The sequence below is a fragment of the Rhipicephalus microplus genome, chromosome 6, assembly GCF_043290135.1.
Source record: "Rhipicephalus microplus isolate Deutch F79 chromosome 6, USDA_Rmic, whole genome shotgun sequence".
Classification (NCBI taxonomy): Eukaryota; Metazoa; Arthropoda; class Arachnida; order Ixodida; family Ixodidae; genus Rhipicephalus; species Rhipicephalus microplus.
The window spans coordinates 140,676,674-140,690,086 of record NC_134705.1 but is presented as its reverse complement, the minus strand read 5'-3'; the positions used below and the strand labels follow the sequence as shown (position 1 = coordinate 140,690,086).

Genomic DNA, 13,413 nt, shown 5'->3' with positions numbered 1-13,413 from the left:
GAACTACGCTACGATTTCTGTCCGTGACATTAAACCCGACTCAATCGTCTTGACTTCGACGCTCAAGTAACAAGATACCCGCTGTGAAAAAAATTCCTTTCGAAAACTATAGATCAAAAAGAAAAGATTGACAACGCCCCTCAATAGACAAGTGAGTACAGCCACAGCTGGAAACTTTTCTGTACCGGTTTTATTTCGCACACAGACCAAATATATCATTAGTCTCTACACAGGTGCTGAAAGAAGGAATGTGCGTCATCACACAACTGGCAACACATGAAGAGAACCGATCTGTCTCAGAGGAAGCGTGAACTCGATCACAGAAGCCTGCTTACTGCAAATGCTTGTATCATCTGAGACTTCTTCATACTGTGCTTTCTCTTGCTCGCATTCCATAACCTTGGGTAAGGAGTAATACGACTTCCGTGTCACAAGAAAACGTTGTCATGCTTCCAAGGTTCAAAACAATGATCGCGACGTTATGTTTTTTCGGCTTTGTTTCCGCCGTCGTATTCGTCTACGTTTCGCACTACAACCAAGTGAGAAGTTCATTGAATCGAAAGAGGAGTTCTACTGTCTCCACTGGAGCGCTTAATGCAAGAGGTGTGCCGAGCCTTAAGCTGAAAGAGCTTCCCAACTCATCGTCACCATACGTAAGAGTTCGTCCTGTGAACTCAAATCTTACGACAGTGCCTCGCGTGAATCCAGTCAAATGCTTTCAGGAAGGTAGTGTACCAACAATGAAACCCTCCACATGCGTCTGCAAGAAGGGTTGGCATGGGCGAGAGTGCTCCATACCCGAAACCATTTGGTTTGCAGCAGATTTCAAGAGATGGTATTTTGAAGGTCATATTCGACGGCGCTCGAAGCCACGCAAAGTAATAAATGGGCTGGTCTTCAACCACGAGCTCGACCTGCTGGAGGTTCGTGTGCAAGAGCTGGGCGACGCTGTTGACCATTATCTCGTCGTTGAATCTCCATACACGTACTTCGGCACGCAAAAGCCATTATACCTCAAGAACAACCTTAGTGCCGGATTTCTGCGTGAGCATAAGCACAAGATTGTTCCGATATCTGTGGACTTCTACAACTATGCCGGAGGGGATCCTTGGGGCCCCGAAAACTACTTCCGCACATCCGTTTGGTATGAAGGCCACCGCCGGTTGACGAACATCCGAGATGATGACCTCTTCATCATGTCCGACGCTGACGAAACACCTAGCCGAGACGTGGTGCTATTCCTTAAGCATCACGATGGTTTCGGTGAACCAATGAAGCTGCGGCTGCGATGGTTTGTCTATGGCTTCTTCTGGGAGAATAGCATGCCCATAGATGTGAGTGGTGTGTGCACGGCAGCCTATATTCGAGACGTCTATGAAGACGACTCGGTGCGGCTCCGTAGGATGGAAACGTTTTCACAAGAGAACATGCCAAACACGGGAACGCTCAGAGAGACGTGGACAATAACGGGAACATGGCCACGCTACGCGGGGTGGCATTGCTCATGGTGTTTCGATGTGGAAGGCATTCAGGTGAGAATGCTATTTCTTCCATAATCGTTAATGAAATCAAAACTTCTCGCATGTCCACTATGTTGTTGCTTCGGCATAAAAATAACCTCATGCTTCGTAATCTAAGTGTTGTACCCCCACGAAAGTTGACGACGTTAAATAACGTAGGCGTGCTGACGAAGACGTATGAAAAGTGCGGCTGACAGGGCGAGTTAGTGCCCGATAAATAAATACTGCTTTAGCGCAGGTCAGTTTGAGCGTGAAGAAAAAAAAATACTGTACAGTAGAAAAAGGTAAAAACAGGCGAAATTGTGAGCGTTCACACTGTTGTCTGTTTTTTCCCCTTCTTTACTGCATGGCATCTTTTCTTGACGCTGAAACTGATCTGCGCTAAAGCAATATCTACATATGAGATGACTTTGTTACCTGCTCCTATGCCTCTGACAGCGGGTCTGTGCTGTGTTTGAAAAAAAATCCCCATAAGCAAGCCCATCTTTCTAGTGTCCAAATTCGACGTTCTGTTTTTACAAAGTTGGGTGCAATCATGGCTTTGAATATTAACTAGAAACAGACGTTACGGCACAATATTTAGGCAAAAAGTCGATGCAGAACAGTGACAAGGTTTGTTTAAAGTTTTTGCGGTTTGCTTATGTGGCGTGCGCAATCAGAGTTTTCTTTTAGAAAAGTGTATGATAGTGGCTTCGCCAGCAATATTGTATTAGAACCACACTGGCTCGGCGTCTTTTTGTGTCTAGCGTTTGTACGAGTCGACGAGTTAGAATTTTATATTTAAGGGCGAAGCCAGGTCGTCCCACCTGTCTTCATTTTGACTGCGAAAGATCCAGTGTTCACTGAAACAATGGCTTCGTGGGCGTCATGATGCATGTAAATTTCAGGGAATCCTCATCGAGCGCTCCAATTTGTCTCTTTCGTGTTCCTGTTGTGGTCTCTGTCATTTTGGTAGGTGTTTAGTAGAGGTCGGGACAACCAATACTGCACGAAGGAAAGCCTCTCAAATGAAGAGGCGTTCCGTGACTTTCCCGCTGGGAAAGCGCCAATGCACTGGCTTGTCGTGAGAAAGGATTGGGCTGTGGTATCGCACCAGGGCAGCGTCGACTTGTCCCACTGCTTTTACTACGTCGTGTCGTTCCTTTTTCCTGACGCCAAGTAGGATCCTGTACGTTATTTGCTTCGTGTGTATGTTGTTTCGTCTTCCTTGAGCTGTCGAGTTGGAAACTGAAACGCCATCTTGTCAGAGTATAAATATAGGGTCTTTTCTTTTCCGTCCTACGGGAATGGCCCCTTCGTCGGTTGGCGCGTTTAGTTTTGCCAGCATGGGCTATCGACCACCACCGCTCGGCGCTAAAGGATGGTCGACGTCGAAGCGAGAGGTAGCGTTCTAAAAATTGTGAACACAATGGACATCGACATTTGAATTCAGTTTTAGCCAGGTAGTCGGGCATGACCCATGGCTGCTTACTACGCTACGCACGTGGTGTAGTGAGGTGTGACAGCATTCCACACAGTTATGGCAAAACATACGCCAAGAGACGCCTGATGAGTATGAAATACTACGTTAAAACCCATTTGCCCGCAGAGTACTTGTCAAAGTACACTTCATTTTTGGTAAAGAAAAATACACATTGTAATATAATTTCAGTGATTTGCATTTTCGAACTCTGCGGTAGCAGTAAAATACTAAATCGTTAAACTAAGCGAGTGCACGTGGACTGCGCGTGGTACGTACACTTGTGTGTTCATTTGAAGAGTCGCACTTTATATATTGAAACGAGAAAAATAATTGGGCTTCAGAAGGAACAAACTACTCGATGCAAAGCGCAAGAATCAGCTGAATTGTACAGTGTTCATCTGATGAGTAATCAAATTTGGGCGTGTACTCTACGTTGTTCACTAGGCTTTTGTGGCCGCTTACATGAGAATTTTGTTGTAGGTTGCCTCAGAGGTCGATCCAGGTATTTTCTTCGGAAGAACTCCGTTTTGACGGTTGTCTGAGACTCGTGAGACTACAACAGATGTCTGTGTAGATATGTCAGTGCCCATTTGCGTGGCCAACCCTAACTTAGAAAAAAATTAAGATGAGAGGGGAGACGATTGTATACACGATTGAATGCCTTCTGCCAGTGATAAAAATGATAGAACAAGAAGCGGACAGAATGCTACTTCTGTTGAGATCTTGATTGGTTTCATTGATTGAATAATATGTGGGGTTTAACGTCCCAAAACCACCATATGATTATGAGAGATGCTGTAGTTGTAGGCTCCAAAACTTTAGACCACCTGGGATTCTTTAACGTGCACACAAATCTGAGCACGTGGGCCTACAGCATTTTCGCCTCCATCGGAAATGCTGCCGCCGTCACTGGGATTCGATCCCGCGACCTGCGCGTCAGCAGCCGAGTACCTTAGACACTAGACTATTGCGGCGGGGCTCTGTTAGGATCACGGAAACAAGCATTTTTTCTAAAAGGGCTAAAACATAGTTTAGTTGCTATATGGCAAAGAACGAAAGCATATTTGGGAAAATTCTCAGAGGGGATATATTTATTTATTATTTATTATTACGATATTAATTATATGGACACTCTCGGTTGGATTTTGTCACCGGCGTCGGCGTCAACGTTGGCGTCACCGTCACTCGCCGTATATAAATACGTATTTATGTATATGAAAATACAACTGGGAAAGATAATGCACAAAAAGACTCCGGCGCACGTAATCTAACGTGGGACCTCCCAACTGCGAGTGCGAGGCGTTAGCCACTGAGCCACGAAGGAGCAACTCCTTCAACGTTCTAACACGAAGCTATTTATATCTACCACACACAGCTGGTGATGGGCATCTCAGGGTGAAATATCGTGTTTTCAGCATTACCAGCAAGATGTCGCAATGAGCGCACGTCGCCACATCGTCATGACGCGGCGGCGCGTGCTTTCATCTCCCACGCATACTGTTCCCCGCGGAGAGGGGGAGCATGGACGATCACCAACACCAACTAAATTTCAAAGCCGGAGGGCTGCCACAGTGACGTCAGAGGGTGGGGGCCCAGTTAACTTCCTGAGCATGCTCAGTAAGATTTTTTTTTTCTCACATTTTTTTATTCGGCCCTATCTAGCCGCAGCAGCTGTGGCAGCGGGAGCGTTGGTTCTCCTAAAACGCGAACGAAACACTGGCTTTCCGCCGCCTTCGCAGCGTAACTGGGCCCCCACCCTCTTACGTCCCTGCGGCAGCCCTTCGGCCTTGAAATTTATTTGGTGTTCCGCTCACGCGTGCGCTTATCTCGTGGTGGGGACAATCGTACGTCTTGGTTTGCCTGGGGCTTTCTCGTGAGCGATTTAGTTGTAGTTACTGGGCGCACACAGATCACTGCAATCGTTGCAGTCTCTGTTTTTCAAGAAGGGCGTGCTTTTAATACACACAAAAGTAAATACTGAGACGTTTATTTGCGTATATGTGTACCTGTGAGTACATTTCGCGCGTCATTCGCGTGAGAAACGCGGAAAATGTTTCGATCTGTTTGCCATTCTGCGCGTGACCTTCCAATTTTTTGCTACCACGTTCATTCTTTCGCTTTTGCGGTAAAGCTGTGACTTTTAAGTTATTTGTTTATTGAAAAGTACCTTACATACCATGAGAGGCCTTGTTTGAGGGAATTATTACAAGAAAACGTTTAAGACGTTGATTGATCGATTCAATCGACGTTTTAAACATCTTCTTGTTGAAATAATGTAAATACATACGGTCGAAAACGAGAAGCACACAGAAATCATACTTCAGCAAAAACGGGAAGGTAGTGATTACTGCATCATAAAAAAAAGCATAAAACAAAAAGACATTGGGAAATGTTTGAATCTTGACAGCTCATTTGCACAATAAAATTCTGCGCGTTGAAATGCTTGATTGATTGATATGTGGGGTTTAACGTCCCAAAACCACCATATGATTATGAGAGATGCCGTGGTGGAGGGCTCCGGAAATTTCGACTACCTGGGGTCCTTTAACGTGCACCTAAATCTGAGCACACGGGCCTACAACATTTCCGCCTCCATCGGAAATGCAGCCGCCGCAGCCGGGATCCAAACGCGTTGAAATGCTAACAATGTAACTACAGAACACTCACGACATAAGGTGGCTATTACAAAGAGTTGATACAGAAATGAAAATAAAGACTGTTAAAAGAAAAGGAGGAGATAGCCACGGTAATCTGCTCAAAAGAAAAAAAAACGCCAGGCCTGTGTGGTAGGCGCGCAGAGTCACAGCGAAAGCTAGAAAAGCGGCCTTTCAGAGCCTTTTCAAAACACTCATTGGGTAACTACTGCAAGCACACTTGCTTGGTACCCATGAAGGCATTCATAATAAGCTTTTGGGTAGTAGGCCGGCATTCGATAAGCTATTTGTTTTCATTCTTCTGAGAAGCGTGGCATCCGCTAAACACTTTCAAGGAATTTCGTGCCAATTGTCCATGCAGTGGCTGACGACGATGAGGAATTAAGGCTGAAGTGGGTATGCGCCACAGTTAATAAGGAAACAAAAAAAAAGATTTCGTAATGGGTTGGAGCGTTAGACGGCGCGCTCGTTACGCTATTCGCATTGTGCGACGACTGGTTGTTCTTTCGCTGTTGTGAAACGCGTTATAAGTCGTATTAACGCGATTGCTTTCCCGACATCAAGCCTGCCTAAGCCAAATTTGACAACTCACAAGCACCGGTGTAGCTAAGTGGTAGAATTCTGGGCTGGCACCCAGCGGACCCGGGTTTGAGCCACACTGTGCCATTGGGGCTAGGTCATTCCTGCCTAAGGCAAGTTTGACAAGTTACAAACACCGGCGTAACTCACTGGTAGAATATCGGGCTGGTACCCAGCGGACCCGGCTTTAAGCCCCACTGGGTCATAGGTGAAAGTTTTTTTTTTAATTTCGCGCGATGTGGTTACGGACACCGGCCATGGCGGTGGCGGACAACACGCAACTGTGCGTGGCCCGAAAAGTGATTTCATAACAGCTTTCGCTGCAAAACGTAATGCCACCACCTAAGCTCGTCAGCAGCTTGAGCAGTGGCATACGAGAGAATAACCTCTATTAAAAACCTGCGTATATATAACTACAGAATTTTCACCCGTAGAAGAAAGTGGCAGAGGCCTCTATTTACATTGATGATTGGCATTACTGCACTGAACCCAAGGAGAATATGCTAACTTATTCGAGTTTTTCAGCCAATATGCGTTGACTGCTGCCATTCACCTGAACATTAGCAAGACACTGCCTACGCCTTGTACCGAACAGAAGTATCATGTGGACGCCAGCGCCTATTGCGCCTGCTCTTATACTCTACCTATACAGATATTCGCACATGAAGATTGAAAAATGGCTCAGGCTTACTGTCCATCATACACGAAAGAAATGGTGCCGCGAAAGGCGTGGCGTTATACTACGCGAAAAGCGTTGGCGTTCCGACAAGTTTAGCATACTAAGCTAACAATAAATTAGTTTGACAAGGGCCTAACGTGCTTACTATTTTCATACAAAGCTAGTTTGTCCATTGCTATGGCAAGAGCCCAACCTACTATTTTACTATCATAACTTCTGCAGAAATAAGCATAACATGAAAATCAACAGCAGTTGTTGTCTACTGTGAATGAATAGATATGCAAACTTTCGATGAAATTCAGTCATGGCTCTTGCATGGGCATAATGAGTTAAGCGTCATATGACCTATTGGAGTCTTATGAGACCTTTTGGTGTTTGAATCATCGCCACTGAGGCTTTAACTTTTGAGTCATCTTAGTGATGCACTGATGACGTAGGCAATGCTCGGAATTTCCGCTTTCATTCACCTTTAATCCTGTATTTTTTGTTTTTAAGGAGAGGGGGACGGGAACGTGACGCGGCTCTTTTACACAGTCCCTGCAGGGGTGAGTGTGGCGGCACCCAAAGAACTTTTCATGTAAACAGCCGTAAAAATTCGGTATAAAGAGCAGATTCTTATTTGTCACAAAATCTACAAGCCTCTTTCTTATACAGAATGCCAAACGCTTTTTATACGCAGATTAATTGCGTATAGGCCAGTCGTGATAAGTGTTTTCTCTCTGACCGGCTGCAGAAGCTCCATAAGTGTCTATTAAGTACCTTTCTAAGTGTGACCTTTCATGCCTAAACGAATGAAGAAGACAAACACAGTGTTTCTTTGTGTGCTCCAAAGAGTGCTTGATAAAACTACGAGAACAAAACAAACCTCTGTAAACGCAGCGATAAAAAGCGAAAGTTCGGTTGCTAAAAGTAAGTGGCGGACTTTGCTCCAGGACCAAGCTAATACCAATAATGTGCACGCATGCTAAGTGCTAACAGAAAAATCACACTAATTGATATGTGGGGTTTAACGTCCCAAAACCACTATATGGTTATTAGAGACGCCGTAGTGGAGGGCTCCGGAAATTTCGACCACCTGGGGTTCTTTAACGTACACCCAAATCTGAGCACACGGGCCTCAGCATTTTCACCTCCATCGAAAATGCAGCCGCCACAGCCGGGATTTGATCCCGCGACCTGCGGGTCAGCAGCTGAGTACCTTAGCCACTAGACCACCGCGGCAGGGTGAAAGTCACACAAACCAGTCATTTTAAGGGGTGTATTTTCTAAATAAACATAAAGAATTGCCAGATCCCACGTACAGTGGGAATCGATGATATGCGAATCACGAAAGAGGAAGGTTGATATGTCACTTTAAGATCATCAAAACAATATGAGGTGGGAAAATGATGCCGTACATTGCTTCTATGTCACGAATATGATGTATGCATGTTGCATGTTTCATTTACTTTCGGCATCTGTTCAGGTCACCTGATACCTAATTCGGTATATGTGAAGCTAGCGAAATGGTTGCGAGCGTCCCATGAGCGTAGCATGATGTCAAGTTTTACACGACACGCATGCCATGATTATGTTGTTTAGACGTATCATCTACCTTCGTCGTCCATACACGTCACGTAATATCGAATTTCATATATGTTGAGCTAGCAAAATGGTCAAGAGTGCGCTATGAGTGTAGCATGCAGTTATGTTATACATAACATGCGTGTCATGACTATCATGCTTGGACGTGTCATTTACATTTCTCTGCCATTCACGTCACGTCCAAGAGTGGAATATGTGTAACTAGTGAAACGACCGGTAGAACGCTTTAAGCGAAGTGTGTAGTTATGTTTTACATAATCGCATATCATGATAATCATGTTTGGACATGTCATTTCCCTTCGCCGTCTATTCACGACACGTGATACCAAATTTGGTATATGGGGAGCTTGCGAAAAGGCCGGGAGTGCATCATGAGCGTGGTATGTTGTCATCTTCTTACATGACACGCATGTTATGATTATCATGTTTGCGCCAGTCATATACCTTCGTCATCCATTAACGTCACGTAACACCGAAATTGGTATATGTGAAGCTATAGTGAAACAACCACGAGCTCACTATGGCGTAGCATGTAGTCATATTTCACATGTCATGCATGTCATGATTATCAAGTTTTGACGCCACAGTTACCTTCGTCGTCCATTTGCGTGATGCAATACCCAATGCGGTAAATGTGGAGCTAGCGAATCGGCTGCGAGCACATCATGAGCGTGGCATGTAGCCATGTTGTTACATGAAACGCATGTCATGCTTGTCATGTTTTCACCTCACGTTCCTTTGTCGTCCATTCACGTCCCGTAATACCAAATTTTGTATATGTGGAGCTAGCGAAGCAGCCGCGAGCTCATCATGAGCGTGGCATGTAGCCATGTTGTCATATGACCCGCATCTCATAATTATAATATTTGAACCAGTCAGACACCTTCGTTCTCTATTCACGCCCCGTAATACCAAAGTTGGTATATGTGAAGCTAGCGAAACGACCGCGAGCGCATGTAGTCATGTTGTTACATGAAGCGCATGTCATGATTTTCATGATAGGGTATGTCGCTTGTGTTCGCCATGTGATCATGTCATATATACCATACCAGTTTTGCAACATGTCATGTAAATGAAAGCACCGCAAGAGAAGCAAGACCATGAAATGTAAATAATGAGATTCATGACATACATGTGCCGATTTTAATTTTAGACTAGTCACTTATGCTTTTCATACAGTCAAGTTATGCCATATCAATTTCGGTATCGATACCACTATCGAAACTGCCAGGAGAGGTAAAGGTTGTAGGTGGCTAGATAGATAGATAGATAGATAGATAGATAGATTGATAGATACGACAATGTCGCCGAAGTTCGCTAAGAAATGCTTTGCATATTAAAGTGTTGGTTATGCAATCTGGGCCCCCTTTTTGATATCGATAGTCACCCCCAAGAATCGTGCTACTGTTTCATTGCGCTGGCCACCTATATTGATCTCAACCAGCTGCTGCCACATGGGTGCATACGGGAGAGCAAAGAGCAGCAGCCACACAGTGCTATACGATACTGGGCTGGAAGGAAAGGTACCCGAGTTCGAAACCTATTCTGTCCTTGGTGTTTTTTCTTTATTTAACGCAATAGGGGTTGACTGGAGTCAGCGGCGGCGGACAACTACGCACACGCAACTCTTGTTGTGATCCAATAACAGCTTTTGCTGCAAAAAAAAAAAAAACTATTCTCTTGCCCTAGCCATCATGTGTTTTAAGATCATGTCGTATACAGAACAAGTGAATTTTTTTTTGGGGGGGGGGGAAGGATTTGGGCTACGTTCACTAACACCTTCCTACCTGCATTTAAACATTTACTGAAACAAATATATGAAACTGGCCAACCGAAATTGAAGCGGCCACCCGAAACCAGAATGCCGAAGGCATTAGCGCAACACTGATGGTAAAAGGAGCGTCAATTCAATTGAAACAACTATGCAAAACAATTTGTTCTAGCCTTTTTTGACTGTATGTAGGCGAATGTTGTGTACATTCTTTCTTACGTTTTACCTTGCAGATGAAGCTTGCAGCGGCGCAGAGGGACGACGGAGTGCGGTGGGGCGACATTGCCGAAAAAACTGACGCAGGCTATATCGACTCCTTAAGGAAGAAAGGCCTGCTATTCGACGACAACCTTCCGGCGCTTACAGCACGTGACCCCAATGAAACAGCTCCCGCCTACGTCAAAGAAAATGCTGAAAGATTCCTATGCCTAATGCGACCGTAGAACACTACGGTCCTCTCATATATCCTTTCGTGTACACAACGTTATATTCCAGAAACAAAGTGACGCCGCGAAAACTCTTCGTGATGCTGCTGGTGAATCTTACGTGGTTATTCTACGGAAACGAAGTTATTCTACGTGGTTATTCTACGGAAAAATGAATGAATTACATCACATGTCTTACTATGTTTGGAAATAATGCGTAGCTCCTCATTTGCTTATGCACGCTTTTCTACTTCCGTGGATGCATATGACTTGTGCTTTCGCTAAGAAATCGACCGCGAATTCGCATGGAGTGGCGGCCTTAATTAATTGCGGCAGCCGGCTGAAACACGCAAGTCTGGATTGCTGCGTGCGTCGACTGCTAGCCACGTCATGCTTCTATGTGCGCGTAGGTCATGCCCGTCATCAAAGGGATGTTTGTTCGGCTATATGAGCGTGAGTGTAATCGCACATACGTATGCCTGAAACAACGTACGAAAGCATTTTTTCTTGCTTGCCTACCAATGAATGGTATCAAGATTGGGGAGGGCAACTTTTTAAAGTGCTGTTTATTGTCATCGCACACACCATTCACCAGAATATTATGAGTGTCGATGCCGATTCCTGCCTCAAGCACATCGTAAATTGTTCTCGGCATCCTGCCAAACAATAGGACTAATAAATGGTGAGTGAATGCATCGTTTTAGCGACTCGGTTGCACACAACAAAAACAACAAAAAAGAAAACGAAGCCCTAGGCTATGCATTTGTGCGAGCGTAACCACTGGTAGGTGTACAAATATGACACTGTGAATTATCAATTAGGCGAGGAGCTTTAGTTGTGTTTAGCTGCCCGTGGTACCACTACGTACGTAAAAAAATATTACTATCAAATACCAACTGTGACACTCCGGTACTTGAACTGTACTTGAAATGGGATTGCGGTGTTCAACTGTGTGCTTAAATACTTTAGAACGCTTTAAAAAGCCCAGACGTTCAAAATTATTTCAACTGGCATGCCTTACATTTATTGTTGTAAAATTTCACTGAAAATCTCATCCATGTTACATTGTCTTAGCGTTTATGTGACATTGTTATTGACCGATGGAAGGCAGTGGTCATTATCCTTGACAAAATAAATCGGCTTGTCCTATTACATAACGAGAACTTTGTTGTAGCACTGTCACGCACGTAATTATTCGATTAAAGCTTTCTTTTGAATTATTACAAGGGATTTGCTTGTGGATATACGTGGTAAATGCATTGTAGTGAAAAGCGTTGTCAGCCACTAAGCTTTTCTGAGTAAACTTATGGACTGTTTTACATTTCGTCGCAAACGAAATGAGAAAAAAAAAAGAGGCATGTGCGTATTAGTGCGAACAGTGGTACGGAACTTATCGCACAGATATGTGGGCTTTCTACGACCTTTCTTTGTATATTTGTCGTATGCAGATGGGAAAGATAAAATTAAGTAGTTCAGTCAAGCTACAGCAGTGCGAAGCAATCGGAACACTAGCTAAACACGTACAAACGACACTGCAAATGCGTCATTTAGGGTGAAAGCGCGCAGACAGTCATTCAGGGTCAGCATCAATTTTACAGGCAGAATGCACTTTATTTGCTCGCAAAGGTAACGTTGCATAGGCTTCGTGAACTGAACGAGTAGAGGAAAGGGTAGATATCAATCAATGCATTTTATTCGTGGACAATCGGCTTAGACAGCATGCAACGAAGCACCGGTCCACAATTCTATGGGGACGGTGCTGCCACCTATAGCCCGGTCTCGCCGCGAATGGCAAAAGCTGCTTGCAACAAGTGAAAACGAAATTCTGTTCCAGGTTATCAGGAGCCGTGTTTTACAATGTGTCCCGAGTTTTCATGCTATGTATTTTTTATCATCCATTGCTTTTAGAAACTGGTATTAGTGTTTACGTTTTACGTTTACGTGGGTAAATCAGATAGATATAGGATGACTGCCAGTTGGGCGTGTTGGTAAAGGTTTATGACGAAACAAGTGCTTGATTGATTTGTGGGGTTTAACGTCCCAAAACCACTATGGGATTATGAGAGACGCCGTAGTGGAGGGCTCCGGAAATTTTGACCACCTGAGATTCTTTAACGTGCACCCAAATCTAAGCACACGGGGCTACGACATTTCCGCCTCCATCGGAAATGCAGCCGCTGCAGGTTTTGGGACGTTAAACCCCACATATCAATCAATCATTAACCTTTACCAACACGCCCAACTGGCAGTCATGCTAAATATAATTTCTAGTACAAAGGGCCCTTTTTCGTGTGTTAACACCACCTTCCTTTCTAACCCTGCCACCATCAGCTCGTTATTCGCTCTCTAGGTTTGCAAGATTCGCATTGCCTCATGGTGCATTGCCAATTTTGTGGGGTTATTGGCTCCCACTCGTGGAAACAGCATGCAAAAATCTGTCCTCGGAGCGGAGCCATCAGGTTCGGTACTTCAAAGACTGCTTGCGAGGGGCATATCGCAGTCAGGGCGGAAATGGTTACCGTCACTACCGAGAGTGGCTACGGCTGTCGGAGAGTGCCACAGAAGCCTTGTGGAACCAGGCACGTCAAGGTTTACCCAAGAAGGAAAGACGCACAAGTACGGAAGGAAAGATCATGATCCTAGGAGATCTGGTATTACCCGATCATCATAAAAAGCTTCTTCACCACGGACCCAAGTTCTATGTGGAACCGGTTCTCTCCCATGCCGAGAAGATGGAAG

General features: G+C 44.7%; 1 protein-coding gene across 1 annotated transcript; it reads left to right on the top strand.

Moving 5' to 3' along the window:
- The first annotated feature begins 257 nt into the window (after positions 1-257).
- LOC119167297 (beta-1,4-mannosyl-glycoprotein 4-beta-N-acetylglucosaminyltransferase) lies at positions 258-11,900 on the top strand. Its single transcript, XM_037418757.2, has 2 exons — positions 258-1,532; positions 10,483-11,900. Exons 1-2 carry the CDS (start codon positions 447-449, stop codon positions 10,690-10,692), a joined length of 1,296 nt encoding a protein of 431 aa, XP_037274654.2. The 5' UTR covers positions 258-446; the 3' UTR covers positions 10,693-11,900.
- The last annotated feature ends 1,513 nt before the right edge of the window (positions 11,901-13,413 follow it).